Genomic DNA, 17,458 nt, shown 5'->3' with positions numbered 1-17,458 from the left:
ATGTGTCCTACCTCCTCTTCATGACTGACTGTCCGATCCAAGAATTGTATGATCTGTACCGAAGATACTGCGAGAATCATGACGCACGAAGATCACAGAGTGAAGGGCAGCTACGGTTAAGTATAACGCTGCTCGGGATTCGACTTGAACATGTGCGTAGTTCAGTCATGCTACTGAGCTGTGCTAAGATGGGGCGATTCTCGACGTTTTCTGTTGCGCCAACCTTGCACCAAAGACAAGGTAGGTAGTCTGACTCGCATTAGCAAGGCAAGACAAGCGCATGCGTTGTCAAATGTTCCGGCAGGTCGGGTCCGGTGGCCGGGGCAAGTGCCGGGTTGTCCTCTGCAGATGCGGGCCACTCCGGCAGGTGCCTCCTTAATGGAATGGAAGGGACTTAAGGCAAGGTTCCTTATGTAAGGCGCCCGCCCTGGCGGTCCTAGCGGCCTGCAGAGCACAGGGCCACGGCCATTGAGCCGCTAAACGCACTTGCAACGGGAGACAAGCCCTTCCTTGTAACCGACCAGCACCGGGGGGCAGGTCCCCAGTTTCCGCCTGCTGTCACTCGACCACCTCACAGATCAGCGTCGTCCGAAATCTTGCTGGCTGCAAGTCAAACTTGACGACAGCTCACTCTCGCGACTTTTGACTGCCACCGTCAAAGGCTTACACGCGACAGACTTCGAAGCTTCGTACCATGAGAGTGTGGTCGCGCCAACCATAGACGGCCATGGCAGCTGTCGCTACCCCTCGCGCTCCGACGCCGCGACCGAAAGCCCCCGCGACCGTCAGCTTCTTGAACGATCCGGCCGCGGCCGCTCCTACACCTCTGGCCACCCCCGGCGCCGAACGAACCCGCCCTCCGCTACAGACCAATCCTTCCGCTCGCCGATCTGCTCGACCTACTCCTACAGACTATCTCTCCGACAAAGCAACCGCCGCCTTCATCCGCCGTGTCCTGTGCTCCAAGCACCTCGCCGAAAGGGGGAGGGCAACACCGTCCCCGATCGAGGAACTACTGCCACCCCTGACCAGCCGAAACGATGTCGATCTTCAGCTATACGCACTCATATCTGTGATTCTGAGGGAATACGTACAAGTGTGGTACAGCAAAATCACACCCGATGACACTTTTGTAGACGAAATCGTCCAAATAATCGCCCATTGTACAAGGGCCCTGGAGCAGAGATTGCGAAAGGTCGACCTCGAGAGCCTTTTGTTTGACGAGCTTCCCGATTTACTGGATAGACATATCCTCGGTGAGTCAAGACATGCAAATTATTAGGCTAGTCTTTCACTAACGTCCACTCGATAGCCTACCGCGCGGCGCATGATCCGGTGTCTCGACCACCAACTGAAATAGACCCCCGAGAAATCTATCATTCACTATGCCCTTTGGCTCCTTTGACGCCCATACCTCGCCCCGAAGACCCCTCGTCTGTTGCGAGACAGCAAGAGAACGAGACGCTTTATCGTCAGCTGTTGGTACAGGGCGTCCTGGCTGTTCTCCTACCGACCGAAGACCTCGAAAACGATTGCTTGACCTCTCTGGTTGGCCAAATCTTCTCCGAGCTCATCATTGGCAACGTCCTCGCCAATCGTCTTTCGCACCCATGGCTCATTTACGAAATATTTATCATCCTCACGAGAGTTCTCGACAGGAAAGCATCAGAGCCTATCGAAGAGGGAGTGGCGGAGGCGTTGCAGGCCGGCTCAACATCCGCCCTCCCCAGGCCTGTTCGTCACAGTTGGTCCATTCAGGGCGCGTTCTGGTCGCTCGTACAATGGTCATTTCTCGCTTTCTCGACTGTCCGCTTCCTCGTCATCACTCTCGCAATGTCTTCATCCCTGCCACCAAGGTTAGACGGCGAGCTGAATGAAAAGGACCAAGTGACTGGTCAAATATCGCATTCGAAGACGTTGAATCCTCCAGCTAGCTCGAACGAAGGGCAGCCTGTCAAAACACCCATTGCTGCCTTCAAGCTGTGGAGTTGCGTAGCAGATTTGATCGAAATGGACTCTCGCATGCCTTGGTTGAGTGGAATCATGTCACTTTTCCAGCTCGGGGCAATGAGCGGCCCAGGACGTATTGCTGGTCTCAATGGAGCCATGGACAGGTAGGCAACCATCACTTTGTTTCTCCCTCTCCTTCTCTAGCAATCTCACGTCACACCGCATGAGGTTCAAGTCACTGGATCTCAACCAGCTCCAGTGAGCAATCAGCAGCGCCCCGTCAGGCGAGTGAGTGAGACGGGATGGCTTTTCCCACGACAGCCTAGTTGGCTGCACTGTGGATGGATTTGTGAATGAGTTGATACGGGCTATGGCGACACACACCTTGGGGTGCACGCAGCGATGGGGGTCGAGTCTCTTGCAGGACTGCGCGAAAAAGCCGAAATATGCTGTGTGACATTCACACCTGGCCCATTCTGCGACCCAACCCTGACTTGACCTCGTCCCCCCGAATCCTCAAAACATGCGGTTGCATCCCAAGGACCTCGTGGCTTCCGACCAATCGCAGCAGGCGTCAACTTTGCTCGCCTCCGATTGCTCGATGGGCCCTCGCGGGGCTGCGCTTCCATCCACCAGCAAGCCTCATTTACGCGCCCAAGTCCAACAGCGAGCATCATTTTGCAGGGGTTCATTTTCATCACCGTCATCTTCTTTGCCCAGTGCACGCCTACGAAAATACGACGCTTGGTCACCTACGGAAAGCTATCAGTCCTGCTCGCCTCCTGACGCCCCGCTGCGAAGTCGGTGGTGAAAGCGGCCTCGCATATCGGGACGCAAATCCTACCTGCGCGGCCTCTTTCACCATCTGGTCATGTTTGGGCTGATCGCAAGCTTCCGTCCCTGACCGCCAGCCGATGCGTATAATCAGGCCGGAACGGTCCAGGCCATGGGCAGTCACTCGATCCGTCCCGAAAAACGGGCTAGCAGCTTGCCGGTCCCCGCTCAGCGCCTAATTGCCTGCCCTCCATGGACCGATGCGAAGCTGGGCGGACTCAAGCTTGGGAGCTTAGCTGTATCCCGGCTGGCATTTCCGGGTCTCTGCGCATTGCCATGTGCTCACATACACCTCACTGCAATGGAAGGAACACATCTCGACATTAAGACCAATATCATCCACGCGCCTTCGACTACAGGACCAAATCAGAGCCTTCTAGACTGTCCCCATCGCCAGCAAAGGGCCTCAAAATCCAGATACACCTGCTCGTCAATCCAGGAAGCCATTGAGCCATCTCAACAACCAAAGACAACAACATCCGTCGCAATCTCGTCATCGGGGGGGGGGGGGGGGCGCCCCCCCCCCCCCCCCCCCCCCCCAAACCCCCCGCCCCCCCCCCCCACCCAACCCCACCACCACACCAACCACCACCCCCCCACGCCCGCGGCGGGCGGGGGGGGGGGGGGGGGGGGGGGGGCGCTCAGCTACCCCTGCTCTCAACCTCGTGTCACCTTGACCTAGCCGTCTCCATTCCTTTCCTGACATCCCTCCTTCTCTCACTTCCCCTCCCGCAGATCGTTGCTTCCCTTTGTCGGTTCACACAAAAGCCCCTGCAACCCCCCACACACTTGACCGTCGCGACTGTCCGAGTCGGAAGCATACCCGGGAAGAAGCTGACATGGAGCGCTTGCCGCGTCGAAATACAGGCTCATTTCGCACACCATTCACCAACGTCTTCTCGACGCCGCATTACTGCCAACCATTCTCCGCTCCATCCGCGCCGCTCTCTTCCCCAACAACGCCCCCGGCGTCTCGACCTTGGCGGCCCCCTCTTCCGACGAGGAGCTGCGTTCCTTACGCCGCAGGTGCGCTAGCGCCATGCTAGCCAGCATCCCGCCCTGGTTGGCTGGCCTGTATCTAGGCGGGCGAGGCCTTGGCTTCCGGTGGCGGTCCGGACCGGAGTCAAGGCCTGGTGCTGCTGATGATGCTGCTCCTTTGCCCATGAGCGAGAGCGAGGCCGATGTTCCTGGCAGGGGTGATGCCACTAACGGGAACAGAACTAATGATTTAGGTAATGAAAGTAAAGAGAATGAGGACGAGGATCAGCAGCGAATGCTGGCCGAGATCGAAGAGAGCATACTCGATATCTTCTCAGACGAATACTGCAATAAGCACTTGGTGTACAGCATCCTGGAGCTGATTCTGGTGAGACTGATGCCGGAGCTGGTGGAGAAGGGCGTCGTTGAACTCTGGGAGGAGCGTCTGAGTCTGTGACGGATAAATTATGAATGAGTTTCTATGCCTTTCTGCCTGTTTTAGATACCCTTGTTAGTCTGAAAAACGCATTTTGTAATTCCGCATGATGAAGCAGTGCATTCCTTCTTAGATAATGTTCCTCATCGGAACCTCAGAACATGACAGATGGTCGGGGGCAGTCACAAACGCACTTTTGATCGTGAAAGGCAAGAGGAAATGGTTTTGTGATGTTGTTCGTATATTCGCAAACTGGTCGAGAGGGGGGGCAAGAGGGAGAGAATGAAGAAGGAAAAAAAGGGGCATATCCCTAGGAAATCAAATGCAAAAGGGGCCGCCCTTTTTTTCGTTTTTTTTTCCCACGCAGACTCTTTGGCCGGGGCTAGATGATGAGTCTTTGCGTACGTGTCGCATCGTGCCTTTTCCCCTTAACGTTCCTTGAGCATCCCTCTGCCTTGTGTGTGCCTTCTCGACCTCTCGCCTTTCTTCGTTCCTAGCCCGTTGATCAATTATGATAACCCGTGCCCGGCTCAAAAAGCCTTTGCCCCTTTCCGTGACACCCGCCCCTTGTAGATACCGTGCCTGGCTGACCGGCCACCTCCCAACCAACCGGAATCCTCTCCTTACTTCCTATCCTTGTCGCCTCACAGATGCAGAGAGTGTATAAGAGAAGGCTAGGATAATACAGTATCAAAATGGTGAAATGGTTGCGAATTTCGTGCTCGGGGAAACTATGGAGAGAGACAGATATGGACCAGAAAAAGAGAGAGAGTAAGAAAAAGATGACTATCGAAAACCAGGCTTGAATCGATGTGGCGCATGGAGAATTTTGCGGTGTTTCGCGTGAGCGGAATGGTCTTCCCTCGAGGGGAGCGTGAGCGTCGATAAGAATGGGGTATATGGATGTCTCGACTGAAGTTTCGAATGGGATGGATAATAGTGATGCTGTTGTTTCAAGGTAATAGAGAAAATGTCTCCGCGCCGTCGTCTCTGGCCAGTGTCCACCCCGGTCCTGTATTGATAAGTTATAATTACTTGCCCATATTTCCAACTGTCGTGAGACTGTGGACCGGCGGTGGGAAGACACAGGCGCCCGAGATTATTGTCGCGAAGTCTGAAGCCTCAAGATCCAATCGAGAAAAGCCTCGGGGCTGTCGTGAGACATTGACCGTGTATTCCTGGGGTGTCATATTCCCCATGATAGGTATCGCCATTGTGAAGTGGGCTTTAGTTTTCCCAAAAATCGAAAATCCGGTCCCGGCGAGGGGGATGTGCTCTTTGCAGAACTCTCGTCGGGTCTAGAGATTGGTGAGACCAAAATGAAGGTCGTCGTCCTGTTGTAGATGCCCACGCATACCATGCGTGGGATGGCCTGTTTCCCAATCCAGTCCAGAATCAAAGCAAACAAACAAACAAACGCCTTGAAGAATGACGAATAATATTCTTGCCGAAAAAGGAGATTATACGCGAGCTGATATGATTTTGCTTTGCAAAGTGATTTGCCGAAGCATTAGGCCGGGTGTTCATTGAGTTACGACGGGCTCGGACTTGACCCCTAGCGACATCGAGTGAACGTGTTGCGGTGCCATCTCGGTGTCTCCTTCAGGTATCCGGTCCAAAATGCCTAGGGATTGAGGTACCCCGGATTTCGCAAGCTGATGCTGTTGTAGGCGCAATTTCTCCGTCAACCTGACCATCACCACATACTCCGTTTGGTCCAACAAGGCTCCCCCATTGGTGCTTTGGATGTAACTCAGCAACGTGTCCGCAGCTTTTCGAGCATCCTCCTGTGTCGGTGATGTCGGAGATGACCCGGCTGGAGTCGTGGCTGATCGACCAGCCATGCTACTGTTGCTGCTGCTGTGGTGCAGATGCGGCGATGAAGTGATGGCGGTATCTAGGCCAAAGTGGGGTGCTGCCATTTCGTGAACCGGCGATTCCAAAGCAGAAGAAGGAGCCGTAGACGCCGGGTGATACTTGGGAGTCATGGGCTCGGTTGATGCGGCCTGGTTCATGTACTCCAGATCGAGAGTGGGAAAGGTTTGGCTCCTTGGTCTCTGAAAGTTTGAAGCAGCCCCTCCATGCAGTTGGCGTGACGTATCGTTGGGGAGGAACTGGCCGGCGTTGGGGTCAGGGGAGAATGTAAATGTGGCGGTGGGACTCATCGCACTTCCCGAGAAGGACGAGTTTCCCGCATCGGTTAACGCGCTGTTGAGAGACGTAGTGCTTTGCGAGTTGGTGTGTTTGTAGGCGCCGCTATCACCATATCCGACAAAACCGAGACCGTGAACAGCGTCCTCATCACTTCTGTCGGCCGAAAGTGGAGATGGGTGTCCTGTTGGCGATGCCGGTGAGATGCCGGATGCTCCAAGAGAGGGAGAGCCAGATAGTTTCGCGTGGTCTGTGATGTTCGTTTCCGATGCTCTTCGCAAGAGCTTCCCTGATACCAGAATGTTCCTCTGCTTGAACCTCTCCAACCAAGTGGTGTTGATGGACTTCATCTGGCTGGCCTCAGGTCCGCCGTTGGTGGTACGAGAAAAGTGCTTTGCTTGATCGAGAATCTCATCGTCGCTAGGTGTTAATCCGGCGTGTTGCTGTCTCCTGACCCATGCCGCAACGGCCCGATCGATGTCAGGAAACTTTCCCTTGGTGTGCCGCCTGCCAGCGGGAGATTGACTTCTGTCCGCCTCCGGGTTCAGGTACTTCTCTTTGTTGCGTAGAACCTTGGATACGGTGCTGGTATGTCAAGGTTAGAATTTCAACGCACTCTTCATGCACATGCTTGAACCCACCTTCGTTCAACGCCAAACATGGCGCCGATATCCGTCTGCTTCACGTTGGGATGCTCAGCAGCATACTGACACATTTTCTTCCGGTCGTCGTCGGTCAAGACCCTTCGCTGTTGCGGCTGCGGGCCGTTTGTCAGCCGTGTAGGCCTTGAAGGGGCTGGGGCAACGACGGGTGCCATTCCCAAGGGAGGTGCCGAATAGCTGTTGGGGTTGGTCAACATGCTGGGCCACGTTGGCTGAGACGGGATCATGAGCATCGGTAGCTGGGCATGAGACTGTTGTTGATGAGTCTGCATCGGCTGCACAGGAGCTGGCGGAGGAGGCATTCTGCCGATTGACTCAGACGGTAATCCATGGGTGACTGATGGCATGAACGTGAAGCCTCCGAAATCCGACATGCTGTTCTGATGGCCGTATGGACTCATATCTCCCCAGCTCTCGGCGCCGAAGGTTGTGTGATTGTGACCCATATGGGTGTCTTCGTCCTGGGTGAGGTGGTTGTCCTGGTCCATGGTGGCAGTCCCCACGATGGAGTTGTTCATTGCTTATATAACTGTAAGATGCGTATTCGATCCCCAAAATCCAGTTTGGCAGTACTTAAAACGAGACTGTCTGGCTGGCCTGTTGTCGTAAAGTCCAGGTTCCAGGTTGGTGATTGCGAGGAGGGGTTCCGCCGAAGGCTTCGCCTTGACTGATGGGATGACACTCAGGCCAAGGGTGGGGATTGCTGGTCCCGACAGATGTTGGTGGGTTTGGCTTCAAGAAAGGAAGACACCATGCATGGCAGAGGTGGCCAATTGGTTCCTGAAAGCGCGCTGTGCAGGCGGTCTGCTTTGTAGGTCAAGAAGCCCTGGGCCTCTCAGGGTGACTCGATGCAAGTGCGTTGCAGGCTGCAGAGAGGTGTCGGGGACAACGTCGTCTATGAGTTGGAGGGCCAGCTAGCCGTATGTCTTTCCGTGGGTTCCTTAAACGAGAAGTGCCGGTCTGGTGTGCGGGTTCTGGAGTTGGAGTTTGAGGTCGTGCTCAGAATGCGGGTGCAACACCAACAACCCTTTCCTGTCGCGGCAACCGCCAAGTTGGTTCTCTGCCGTATCAAGAACCCCCAGCGAGTACCCAGAGTCTGTTCTAGAGGGTTTCCTGACCGTATTACGGGTTGAAACTACCTGGATTAACCGGGCTCAGGTTGTTGTGCCGGTCTTTGGCGAGTTGGTCGGGTGCTGGCGAAGACACGCCTCGCAACGATAAACTAAGGATGGGAGGAAAGAGGGATGTTTGAGGGATGATCGACTATTGAAAGAGTGCTGTTCCTGGGGAGAAGGCTTGTCTGTCTATTCGGTCGACCAGTTGAGGGTGATGGCGAACGAGCCTGACAGGACTGGAAAGTCGGATCGGGCCACTCAGAAGGGGTGAATCAGACAGCGGTATGCTGCAAGAATCAGACGCCGCGACGCACAAGGCAAGGCTTGAAGGACAAAGCTAGCAGGTCGAGGTTGGGGTAGGCGGGCTTGTCTAGATAGTAATACTAGGTATCAGGCGCACGGAAGGATGAAGGTTGTGTGGGCGGCGGTGGGCCGCAGTGTACATATGTAGAAGCTCTGCAGGCAAAGCGACGGCGGATGCTTCCCATGCCCATGTAAGTACACTACCGGCAAGGGTCTGGGGTGTGTGTCTCGTCTTCTCCTGGGGGTGTGGTGGGTATGATTGAATCTCAGTAGAGCCGGGGTCTCGACTCGGCCCCTCGGGGTGTGTGGCAGTAAACCAGACCTTACGAAGGATAAGATGAAGTTCTCTACGTACCACAACCGCGTGGTCATTAGGTAGGCGTTGAGAGGCGATGGAGGAAAAGAGTAGACACGCGCAACGTCGGCCAGGTGAAAGTCTGGTTGATGAGCGATGTGTTGATCAAGACAATGAGAATGCAAATGCAACTTGCCCGTCAGAAGAAAGCGCCCGGCAACGAGAGTGGTTGTGATAGGCCTAAGAGAATGGTAAAGCCGCAAAGGTGCGACGTCAGGACTCGAGTACAGCACCGTCTTATGCATGAAGCATCATGATATTGGCAGGGAATGAGACAGAGTAGAATGGAGAATGGTTCCGCGAGGGCAGTAAAGAGATCCCTCGCAACCGGCGGGATTGAATGAGAGAGTCAAAGAGAGAAAAACGGGGACAAGGCAAATGCCGTAAAACTGAGTTCCAGGCAAATGGGGGATGATTGTTGACGTTGACGAGGTTGCGTATCTTCTGCGATGGTGTGAGTGTTTTCATCAATGAAGACATCATAGTCGGCCTAGAATTCATGTCTAGACCACTGACAACCGCCACGGCTAGAGTATTGAGGAGGAGCTAGAAGAAGCCACTGGCTCAGTTTGTCTCCGTTGCCGCATGGGAAGAAACGACGGACCATATGGAAAACGCTGTCGACGGGAATGGGACAAGCCACACACAGACACTAGTTGGGATGCTGATTTGCTTCCGTCTCGTCTCGTCTCGTCTCGTCCTATAGCGCCTTGTCTAGACCTGGCCTCGCGGCTCGCCTCGACTTTGCTGATGTCTTATTATTCCCCCAACGCTGGCTGGTAGGCGAACGGCTACTAGCCACTCGGGGCGAAATATGCTGCCCTCTCTTGCGGCTTGCGGCTGCTTCTGGCCTCTTGAGAGTCGAGATTAGCCATATCCTTGGCCCCTGGGTTGTGGAGCTGAGTCTGTCGGCCTCATGCTAGATGATGACAGCAGATGGGATGGATGGCCCAAAGGTGCGGATTGGGGAGATTCTGTAGGAAAAGCCGAATTTGTAACACCCGAGGAATACCATGGCAGACGACAACGAGCCTGGAGCCGACGGATGGGAAGAAAAAAAAAAAAAAAGGAAAGGTGGAAAACGAGATGTTACAGAAAACGGTTGCTTGGGTGCTCAATAATCAGGAAAAGCCGAGTCGGGGTCGAGAAACGGAAGAATCGCGCGCCAATTAGCTGACATCAGGACCTGCTTTGCGCTGAGATTACCACCCACACGACACGCACACACACACGCACTAGGTAACATGCTCACTGGAGTACTGTGTAGGTAGTGGCCGGAAAAGAGACGACGAGAGGTCTTGGTCCAAAGACGGACGGAGCATTTGCACCCTTGACGAGCTATAGTTGCGTGAGAGGAGAGACTGAGAGCAAGATCGGGTTAGTAGGAGACGGGGCCTAGGCGAGAAGAGCGGGTTCGTTGCCTTGCTCGCTCGCCGTAGTAAGGTAGGTATTCATACATGGTGTGACGGTCGGTTCCTCTCCTCTCTTCTGCCCTTGCCTCTGCTTCCGCGATGGGTACGAAGTACCGGTAGGTACTGGCGAGTGTTGCCCCGACAAGGGGTTAGATTGAGAAGAGGGGGATATAGATGAACGGTGCGGCGGCTTGCGTGGGGATATTGCCAGGACAAGGCGGAACGTTGAGGTATCCCTACGGAGTAGTGTGAGCGATGGTGGATGGAGGGATCATCCCAATATGACAAGTGAGTAAGTAGAACGAGACGAGACGAGGCAAAAAACGAGACATGGAGAAGTAAATGAGAAAGGGTGTTAGTCTGGCATTCGTAGATGAAGCCGCCGTTTCTATTTCTTAGTATCTAGCTGTTCCCCAGGGTGAAAAGGGTATGGAAGCTAAGGAAAGCGTGCAGAGGTAGCTGCCGAAGGCTGGGCAGTAACGCATTTCCTGACGGTTCTATTGTCAACTGAAGACAGCTTACCTAAAGCCTGTCAAGGTACGTGGTTGAAGTCTGGAATGGAACATTGAGGTATCTGACATGTAACGGTACTTGCATTCCTCGCTTCGGTTCCATACCAGTGCCATGTTTCTCGGAGAAGTGGTCTTGGATAAGGTGTCTGCCGTGCCTGCCTCAGCACGCGGATGATTCAGACCTGCCCGTCTTTTGGAGTCGACCTGAGATGAACGAACGGGCGGCATGGAAGGAAACGACTTGGACGGATACGGACGCCAAAAAGAAAGGAAGGAAACAACGTCGTCCCATCTTGGGCAGTGGACCGGCGGGCAAGCGTTGACTGGCTCACCCGTCCATTCCCTGCTCCACCACAAGCCCTAAGGACGCACGGGGCAGGGATATCTGAGCAGGGGGAAGGAGACTCTCACTCAAGAGAGAGCAGGAGCAACATGTGCACTGTGAGCTCTGCAATCCTTGCTTCCTTCCCATCTCAAGCTGCATCCCGTCAAGAGACAACCTCCTCCACTGTTCCAGGGTGGCAGGAAGACCTTGACCTTCCGCCTTCTTAACCTCACGGCGGACCCACTTCAAGCATACGGGTCCACCTTTTACCGCCATGGTCCGTACCTTCCCCGAATGAACGAGCTTCAAAGCTCAAACAGTGGAGGGCAAGAGATGGACAGAAACACTTGGTGACCGGGGGACCTGCCTGCCCTGAGCGGAGAGCAAAGGAGAAAATAAAAAAAAGGAAGTAGCAAGTGGTTAACCACCAAGGTCCCGTCCCGTTCTTGCCTTCCATTTCCATGATACCCCGGCCAGCTTATGAGGGGTCGTCTTTTGCTGCTGTTGCTTCTCATAGGGCCATCGCTGCCCAATGCTCCTTCATTGCGACTCATGAAGCTCCATGCCTTCAATTTCATGGATGCTCGCCTGGCTCTCTTTCTCCTGCTTCTCCAAGTACACTCTTCCCATTTTGTCAACAAGCATCTTCTACTCCGTCCTCCGTATGAATACCTTACTCAGACATCGTCGCAGGGGCATTTACAGCGAGCCAGTAGCAGTCTCATTTGCACTTCAAAGACCCTGACTGGATCGGGGCTCCAACTTTCTTACCTTCCCGCTGCCTTAGTCCCTCGGCACCTTACACTTTCATTCGACCGCTCGGCCGCCTGCCTCCACGTCTCCAGCCGCTCCCACCAAGCTATCCGTATGTACACTATCCATCCCAACCAAGCTACCTTTGGACGATGGACGAATACAATGTGAACGACCTGCCAGAAACACATCCACTCAACGGCCTCATCATCTGACACTCCCGCTACGGATACCCATCCTGATTCCTGACCGACACTTCGTTATAACCTCGATTCGCCATTCCTCCATGGATACGAGTCCAAGAGCCTGCGATGCGCGAATACTTTACCAAGAGGCGCCTTCCGTGCCACATTGACCTCCTATCGCACCTTGTTCCCACCACGGCCTATTAGCTCAGAGCTGTATAGATGGTATTCTCTCTCACCGATTCAATTTGCGCCTAACTCGGCACGCCGCACGCCAACCGCGAAACTTGCCTTTCCCCTCTTGCTCTCGCCCTTCTCCAAATCTAGTCCCCCAACTCGCAAACGCCTCGCGGATACATCGCCCCGACCCTACCACGCCGTACAAGTAACAAGCCTGCTTGGTTGTCTCTGGTCCGTCAAAGCTGTCAAGCGATCGACTGATGCTACGAGAAATGGCCCGCCGGCGACCTGACCCATCCCTGTCTGGCGTTGTCAGGGGAGGGGGGCAACCCCGACGTCCCACCCTTCTCTGAGCCGTTCAAAGTACTGTACGGATACAAGGCCATTGACCGTCTAGGGAGGGGGTGTGGTTTGATAGACGTAGAACCTGTTGCGGATATCCTGTCGTTCACTCGCGGACTGCTATCGCCTTTCGAGCAACCCTCAGGCCCTTGTCAGCAAGTATCAAAATAGCGTGCCATTTTGTCAGCCTCGGTCTGTTCGAATCAAGTCAACCGGGCGTTGCCAGCATAAACGTCTGCGGCAGTTTATGGCGATCAATGCATTCTACCACAGGGGCCTCTTCAGTCTGGTCTGATTACTTCAAACCACCTCCCGCCAAAATCCATTTGCGAACACTCAAATCCCACCAGAATTCCGACGTCAAACAGGCCAAGGTCTGCTGAACGCTTTGATCTCTAATTTCAAGTTTGATATGCGACGTCAATGGCAGTCTGTCAAGCCTTGCTGCTGCCCGATGTTGGACTAAGAACTACCCGAACCACTCTGACGCACCCGCCACGACATCGCCAAAGCCGTTCCCGACAGCTTTCCGTAGAAGATACAAGGACTCCTCGCGACGCAATCCAACATTCATGGAATTGGCATCCACCACCGTCACACTCATCGTGGAGCGTCGCTCAACAGCCAACGCCCCTCGTTGGACGGCCAGGCAATCGCGATGGGCGCCTCCCCTTCTTCCAACGCTGAACGCAATGCTCTCTCTATTAATCATAGCTTGTTGTACTCGGTTAGATCGCCGGTCCATGCCGTCCATCTTGTGGCCCATCTCCCATTCAATTGAGCTGCCGCGGTCATGCGGTTGGAGATTTGAGTCGATACAGTTTGGATAGATCTGGCTAGCTCATCATAGGCCGGACCTTTACATTCATTTTACAACCAATGGGTCAAGAACAGGGGATACTCGCCCATATCCGGTCCACTCTTGTGAGGCATTGAACTCCATTGATCTCTGGGTAGCTCCAGCTCCATGACCACCTTTGCAGTCGTCACAAGACTTGATACGGCAGTCAGAAGACAAGCACAAGCGCCATTTCGGTCTAGGGAACCAGAGTTGAAGAAGGATTGCTGACCAACAGCAGCGCTCAAATCGTTTTCGGTATTCCCATTGGACATAAATTCCGGATTCGTCACCAGCTTCGGGCTGGTCATTGGATGGAAAAGATTTCTTTCGCATGAGGCGGTCCTAGCGAGGCCACTGAGAGACCCGGACTGATTCTCAGTTGGTCAGATGGTCACGTACGGATACAAAGACTTGCTAAACCGTGGGTCCATCTACGAAAGGCTTCGTTAAACGGATGGTCTGGCCAAGCCTCGACGCAATGGCGCGCAAATGTGAATACCTACCTCAACGGAGAGGAGAGTATGGCCGGAAGGTACAACTATGATTGGGGCATGATCCAGGTTGCGATCCAGGGTCGACCAGCATCCACCCGCGGTGGCCCGCAACGTGCGCCGTTCTCAATTTGAAGCGGGCCCTGCCGACGGTATCCTAGGCCAGGCTGAATTGATACCACAGCATCCCCGACTCAACCCTCACCCGAAGCAGTATCTGATCGCTCTAACCGTAGCTTCGCATCAGTCATGAGAATGGGCTCTCATTTCACGACAACGTTGGGCAATCAACATGCATAATGATGATGGGCGGGCCGGGGAATAGACTAAACAGGAAAGAAGGCTGATTCGGAGACCCATCTACTCCATCTTTCCCTTGGCATCTTCCCGCCGCTAGGTAGTGTAAGGGTTTTCCATGAGTTCATGACTGACGCGTCTTAGCCAGGCTGACGATATCACTAGGTATTGAAGCCATGCTAGTACGACGACGAGAGCAGTCTGCCCATCAACTTTATTTCAGAAGCTTTCGGATACGAGGGAAAATCTCAGGCTCTGGTACTCGCCTCGTCAGTGGCTGTCAGCCGTGGCTAATCACGTTTAGCTGCTCTACCTGGTCGAAGTAGCAGGAATTCACAACCAAGCCATTGTTTCAAGCCATGAGAAGCTCGGGCTTTGGGAATTTAGCCAGACACGAGGACTTTCATTTGACACAGCGGATGACCGCATCCACGTTCTCATGTCTCGAGGAACATGATGGGCAAGATGCCAATTAGTCATTGCCCTCCTCGACGCCTGCTTCAGCGCCTGGTCCATTGGTAGACTACCTCCGATCAAGGCTGCATTTGGTCTTTCTGAAAGTACCACCTACGCCTGCACGCACGAGACGTCCTCTACCAACTCTGCCCTTTGGAGCAGCAATCTAGGAGGAGTCTAGGAGATGAGAGCTGCGTCAGTGCTCGGGTGGAGCGCAGCTTGCTTGTTCCCGAGCCCTCCCCCAAAACCCGCTGGAACTGACTGGGCTGGTCGACTCATGTCGCCTTGGAGCGAGCAGGGGACCTGGGCAGCACGAGCAACATTGCAGCGCAGCATCCGCCGCCGCCGCCGTCTGTGTTGCCCCTGCGCCTATTTACCCTTCCCTGCAGCCGTTCTCCCGTGGTCTGTGTCCTATCGCCCGCCGTTCGCCTCATCTGTATCTGATGCAAGGTACGGATACACTCATCTGCTCGCAAGCAATCTCGAGTCGAACTCGAGACGAAAGGGCCAAGATCGCTGGATGGATGTCGACTGCTACCATACTCCGCAATCGACCTTTCCTTGCTTCGCATATCGCGGACTCGGACCCGGGACCCCTCGTCCAAGCTCCTCCCATCATCCTCCGAGGATAAGATGAGATGAGATCACGGCTCGCTGCGAAGGCCGCGGCCGACCCACCACCAACTAGCACGTCCCGCCCAGCAGTAGCAAACAAAAATCGGGACTTGCGAGAGGAAGGGGAGATAAAAGAGACCGCGAGACATGGGCGGTAAAGCAAGCCCTGTGAAAGGCAGGCGGAAGAGGAGGATTCGCATCTGACTGGTGGTGAAGCCCTCCATCCCCCCTCTTTTATTTTCGTTCTACTGAGGAAAACCAGGTCCGTGGCTGCTGTCATTCCGCCGGGCACGTTTCTCGTCGGGGAATTGCAGTGAAGTGCATCGCGCCAGTAGGTAGTGCCGAGTCCGTCTCGAGACAAGCGTCAGCAGCAACGGGATGAGAGGACAGAAGAAAAGGCGGAGTTATGAAGAGCAGCATTGCAGAGAGCAGAGAAAGGGTGTCGTCTTAGCTCTGCTTTAAGCGCCGACGTTGCCCTCGATCCAGGGAGTCCCCCGTCTGGCTCACCCACACACCCCTCCTCTGCCTGTCACCCCATGCCCTGTAGGAGGAGTGAGGCAGAAGACGAAGTGTGTGTGTGTCTGCGGATATGTGTGTGTGTGTGTATGTTGGTAGAGGTGTGTGCGCGCGGAAGCTGCATGGTCTCGTCCACGCTACTCATTGCTCTAGTTCCTTTCTCTGTCTCTCTTCCACCACCTCTTCCTTTCCCATTCGCACGCGGAGCAAAGTAGTGCAAGCTGGCCAAGGGGATACACGCCCGGTACGGACACATGCGTTGAGCCTTCTTGCAGAAAGAAGAATATGCAACCCACGCTTCTCTTGGGAGGCATCTGCGGTCGCAGGACAAGAGGCCCTCGGCTATGCAGGTTCGCCCACGATTTGGGCTCCGTGACTTATTCTCCCATTGAGTTGCTGCTGCTGGGTGAACTCCAGATGGTGGCGCGTGTGGGGTAGGGACGGGGCGGGGATGGGGGCAGCTTTCCAACGACAGTCTATCTATATCCGTACTCCATCCAGAATCTCGCTTTTCGCCCCCTTCGACGACGACATTTTGAAGGGCAGCCACGCGAAAGCGGACGGCGCAAGATGATGGCGGTGCCGTGCACGCACGCACGAGCGCGAGGCTGGCACGGCTGGCTAACGAAAAAGAAGCCACGCTCCTCCGTATCCACACGGGTTGGAGACTGGCAAGAGAGCCCTTCTCTTTTTTTTTCCCCCTTAGGCGGCACGGCGGGCTTGTCCTGTCAGGCACGCGCCGCCCGGCAGCCAGCCTTTAGTGCCCGACGGCTTCGCGGCGAGGATGGGAACCACGGATCACTCGAACTGTTATGGACGGGATGGGCAGTCAAGTGTCTAGGTAGTGTGGGCTTTGGCTTCACTACCGTACCGTGGGAGTCTGGACCCTAACGCGCGAACTGGACCGGTCCATCCGTTCCCAATCCAACCCAAATTCGTTACAATGATCGCATACAATGGTACAATGTTTGTTTCCTAGTTGAAGGATACCCCAGGTGGAGATGGGAAAAACGATTTGAACGCAACAAAGATGAAGATGAACATTGTTTTTTTTCTCTCTCTCTGCTGCCAGAAGCCGTTTTGATTGAGAACAAATCACTTTTTTTTGTTGCAAGCCTGAACTCCCACCACCCCTTTTCCCTCCCTTCCTTTTCATCTCTGTATCTTCGTCTCTCCTCTGTAATGCAAAAAGCAGCATGGTGATACCGTGTAAACGCTTGCCTGGACTGCAGAAACCAACGTCGCCCTTGATCCCCGTCAAACACACATCCTCCCATCCATCCTTCCATCCCTCCCCAGCTCCCGTCTCCCATCGAAATCTCGGCGGCAAGAAAACAAGATAGAGAGCAGGGAAGATGCCTCGACGCCGCCCATCAAAGGGGGGAGCTTTAACCTCCCCCTCCCCCCCTCCCCCCCCCCCCCCCCCCCCCCCCCCCCCCCCCACCCCCCCCCCCCCCCCCCCCCGCCTCGGCGGGAAGAAAAAAAAAGAGGGGGCGGGGAAGCCCCGCCGCCGCCCCTAAAAGGGGGGGGCTTTAACCCCCCCCCCCCCCCCCCCCCCCCCCCCCCACCCGCCACGAAATGTCTGCTTGCGGCCAACACACATTCCCACATCCCATGCTCGGTAAGGAAAAGTAGGTAGCGTACCAAGACTGCAAAAACCCCACACACTCTTTTACTCGCCCAGCTCAGCCTTGTTCCTTTGGGAAAAGGAGAGAGAGTCGCAACCAAACAGTGCCATTGTGTTTCCCG

At 54.8% G+C, this 17,458-nt stretch overlaps 9 protein-coding genes across 9 annotated transcripts; 5 read left to right on the top strand and 4 right to left on the bottom strand.

Moving 5' to 3' along the window:
• Nucleotides 1–727: 727 nt before the first annotated feature.
• On the top strand, nucleotides 728–2,118 carry CCOS01_02713 (PXA domain-containing protein; the record flags this gene model as incomplete). The annotated part of the gene is made up of 2 exons (XM_060450901.1): nucleotides 728–1,256; nucleotides 1,313–2,118. 2 exons carry the CDS (start codon nucleotides 728–730, stop codon nucleotides 2,116–2,118), a joined length of 1,335 nt encoding a protein of 444 aa, XP_060319551.1.
• A 1,504-nt stretch (nucleotides 2,119–3,622) lies between these two features.
• Nucleotides 3,623–4,219, top strand: CCOS01_02712 (uncharacterized protein; the record flags this gene model as incomplete). Its single annotated transcript, XM_060450900.1, has 1 exon — nucleotides 3,623–4,219. A coding segment is annotated over one exon (597 nt), but the record flags the coding sequence as incomplete, so codon positions are not given.
• Nucleotides 4,220–4,929: 710 nt separating this feature from the next.
• Nucleotides 4,930–5,019, bottom strand: CCOS01_02711 (uncharacterized protein; the record flags this gene model as incomplete). The annotated part of the gene is made up of 1 exon (XM_060450899.1): nucleotides 4,930–5,019. One exon carries the CDS (start codon nucleotides 5,017–5,019, stop codon nucleotides 4,930–4,932), a length of 90 nt encoding a protein of 29 aa, XP_060319549.1.
• Nucleotides 5,020–5,101: 82 nt separating this feature from the next.
• On the top strand, nucleotides 5,102–5,500 carry CCOS01_02710 (uncharacterized protein; the record flags this gene model as incomplete). The annotated part of the gene is made up of 1 exon (XM_060450898.1): nucleotides 5,102–5,500. One exon carries the CDS (start codon nucleotides 5,102–5,104, stop codon nucleotides 5,498–5,500), a length of 399 nt encoding a protein of 132 aa, XP_060319548.1.
• Nucleotides 5,501–5,721: 221 nt separating this feature from the next.
• Nucleotides 5,722–7,529, bottom strand: CCOS01_02709 (centromere binding protein B; the record flags this gene model as incomplete). Its single annotated transcript, XM_060450897.1, has 2 exons — nucleotides 5,722–6,934; nucleotides 6,991–7,529. The coding sequence occupies 2 exons, from the start codon at nucleotides 7,527–7,529 to the stop codon at nucleotides 5,722–5,724; spliced, it is 1,752 nt and encodes a 583-aa protein (XP_060319547.1).
• Nucleotides 7,530–9,021: 1,492 nt separating this feature from the next.
• Nucleotides 9,022–9,285, bottom strand: CCOS01_02708 (uncharacterized protein; the record flags this gene model as incomplete). The annotated part of the gene is made up of 1 exon (XM_060450896.1): nucleotides 9,022–9,285. The coding sequence occupies one exon, from the start codon at nucleotides 9,283–9,285 to the stop codon at nucleotides 9,022–9,024; it is 264 nt and encodes an 87-aa protein (XP_060319546.1).
• Nucleotides 9,286–12,599: 3,314 nt separating this feature from the next.
• Nucleotides 12,600–13,205, bottom strand: CCOS01_02707 (uncharacterized protein; the record flags this gene model as incomplete). The annotated part of the gene is made up of 2 exons (XM_060450895.1): nucleotides 12,600–12,690; nucleotides 12,964–13,205. 2 exons carry the CDS (start codon nucleotides 13,203–13,205, stop codon nucleotides 12,600–12,602), a joined length of 333 nt encoding a protein of 110 aa, XP_060319545.1.
• A 1,657-nt stretch (nucleotides 13,206–14,862) lies between these two features.
• CCOS01_02706 (uncharacterized protein) lies at nucleotides 14,863–15,210 on the top strand (the record flags this gene model as incomplete). Its single annotated transcript, XM_060450894.1, has 1 exon — nucleotides 14,863–15,210. A coding segment is annotated over one exon (348 nt), but the record flags the coding sequence as incomplete, so codon positions are not given.
• A 1,069-nt stretch (nucleotides 15,211–16,279) lies between these two features.
• On the top strand, nucleotides 16,280–16,600 carry CCOS01_02705 (uncharacterized protein; the record flags this gene model as incomplete). Its single annotated transcript, XM_060450893.1, has 1 exon — nucleotides 16,280–16,600. The coding sequence occupies one exon, from the start codon at nucleotides 16,280–16,282 to the stop codon at nucleotides 16,598–16,600; it is 321 nt and encodes a 106-aa protein (XP_060319543.1).
• Nucleotides 16,601–17,458: the final 858 nt, after the last annotated feature.

The sequence above is a fragment of the Colletotrichum costaricense genome (genome assembly GCF_030867565.1).
Source record: "Colletotrichum costaricense strain IMI 309622 chromosome Unknown Scaffold_2.1, whole genome shotgun sequence".
Classification (NCBI taxonomy): domain Eukaryota; kingdom Fungi; phylum Ascomycota; class Sordariomycetes; order Glomerellales; family Glomerellaceae; genus Colletotrichum; species Colletotrichum costaricense.
This window is presented reverse-complemented; position numbering and strand designations above follow the sequence as displayed.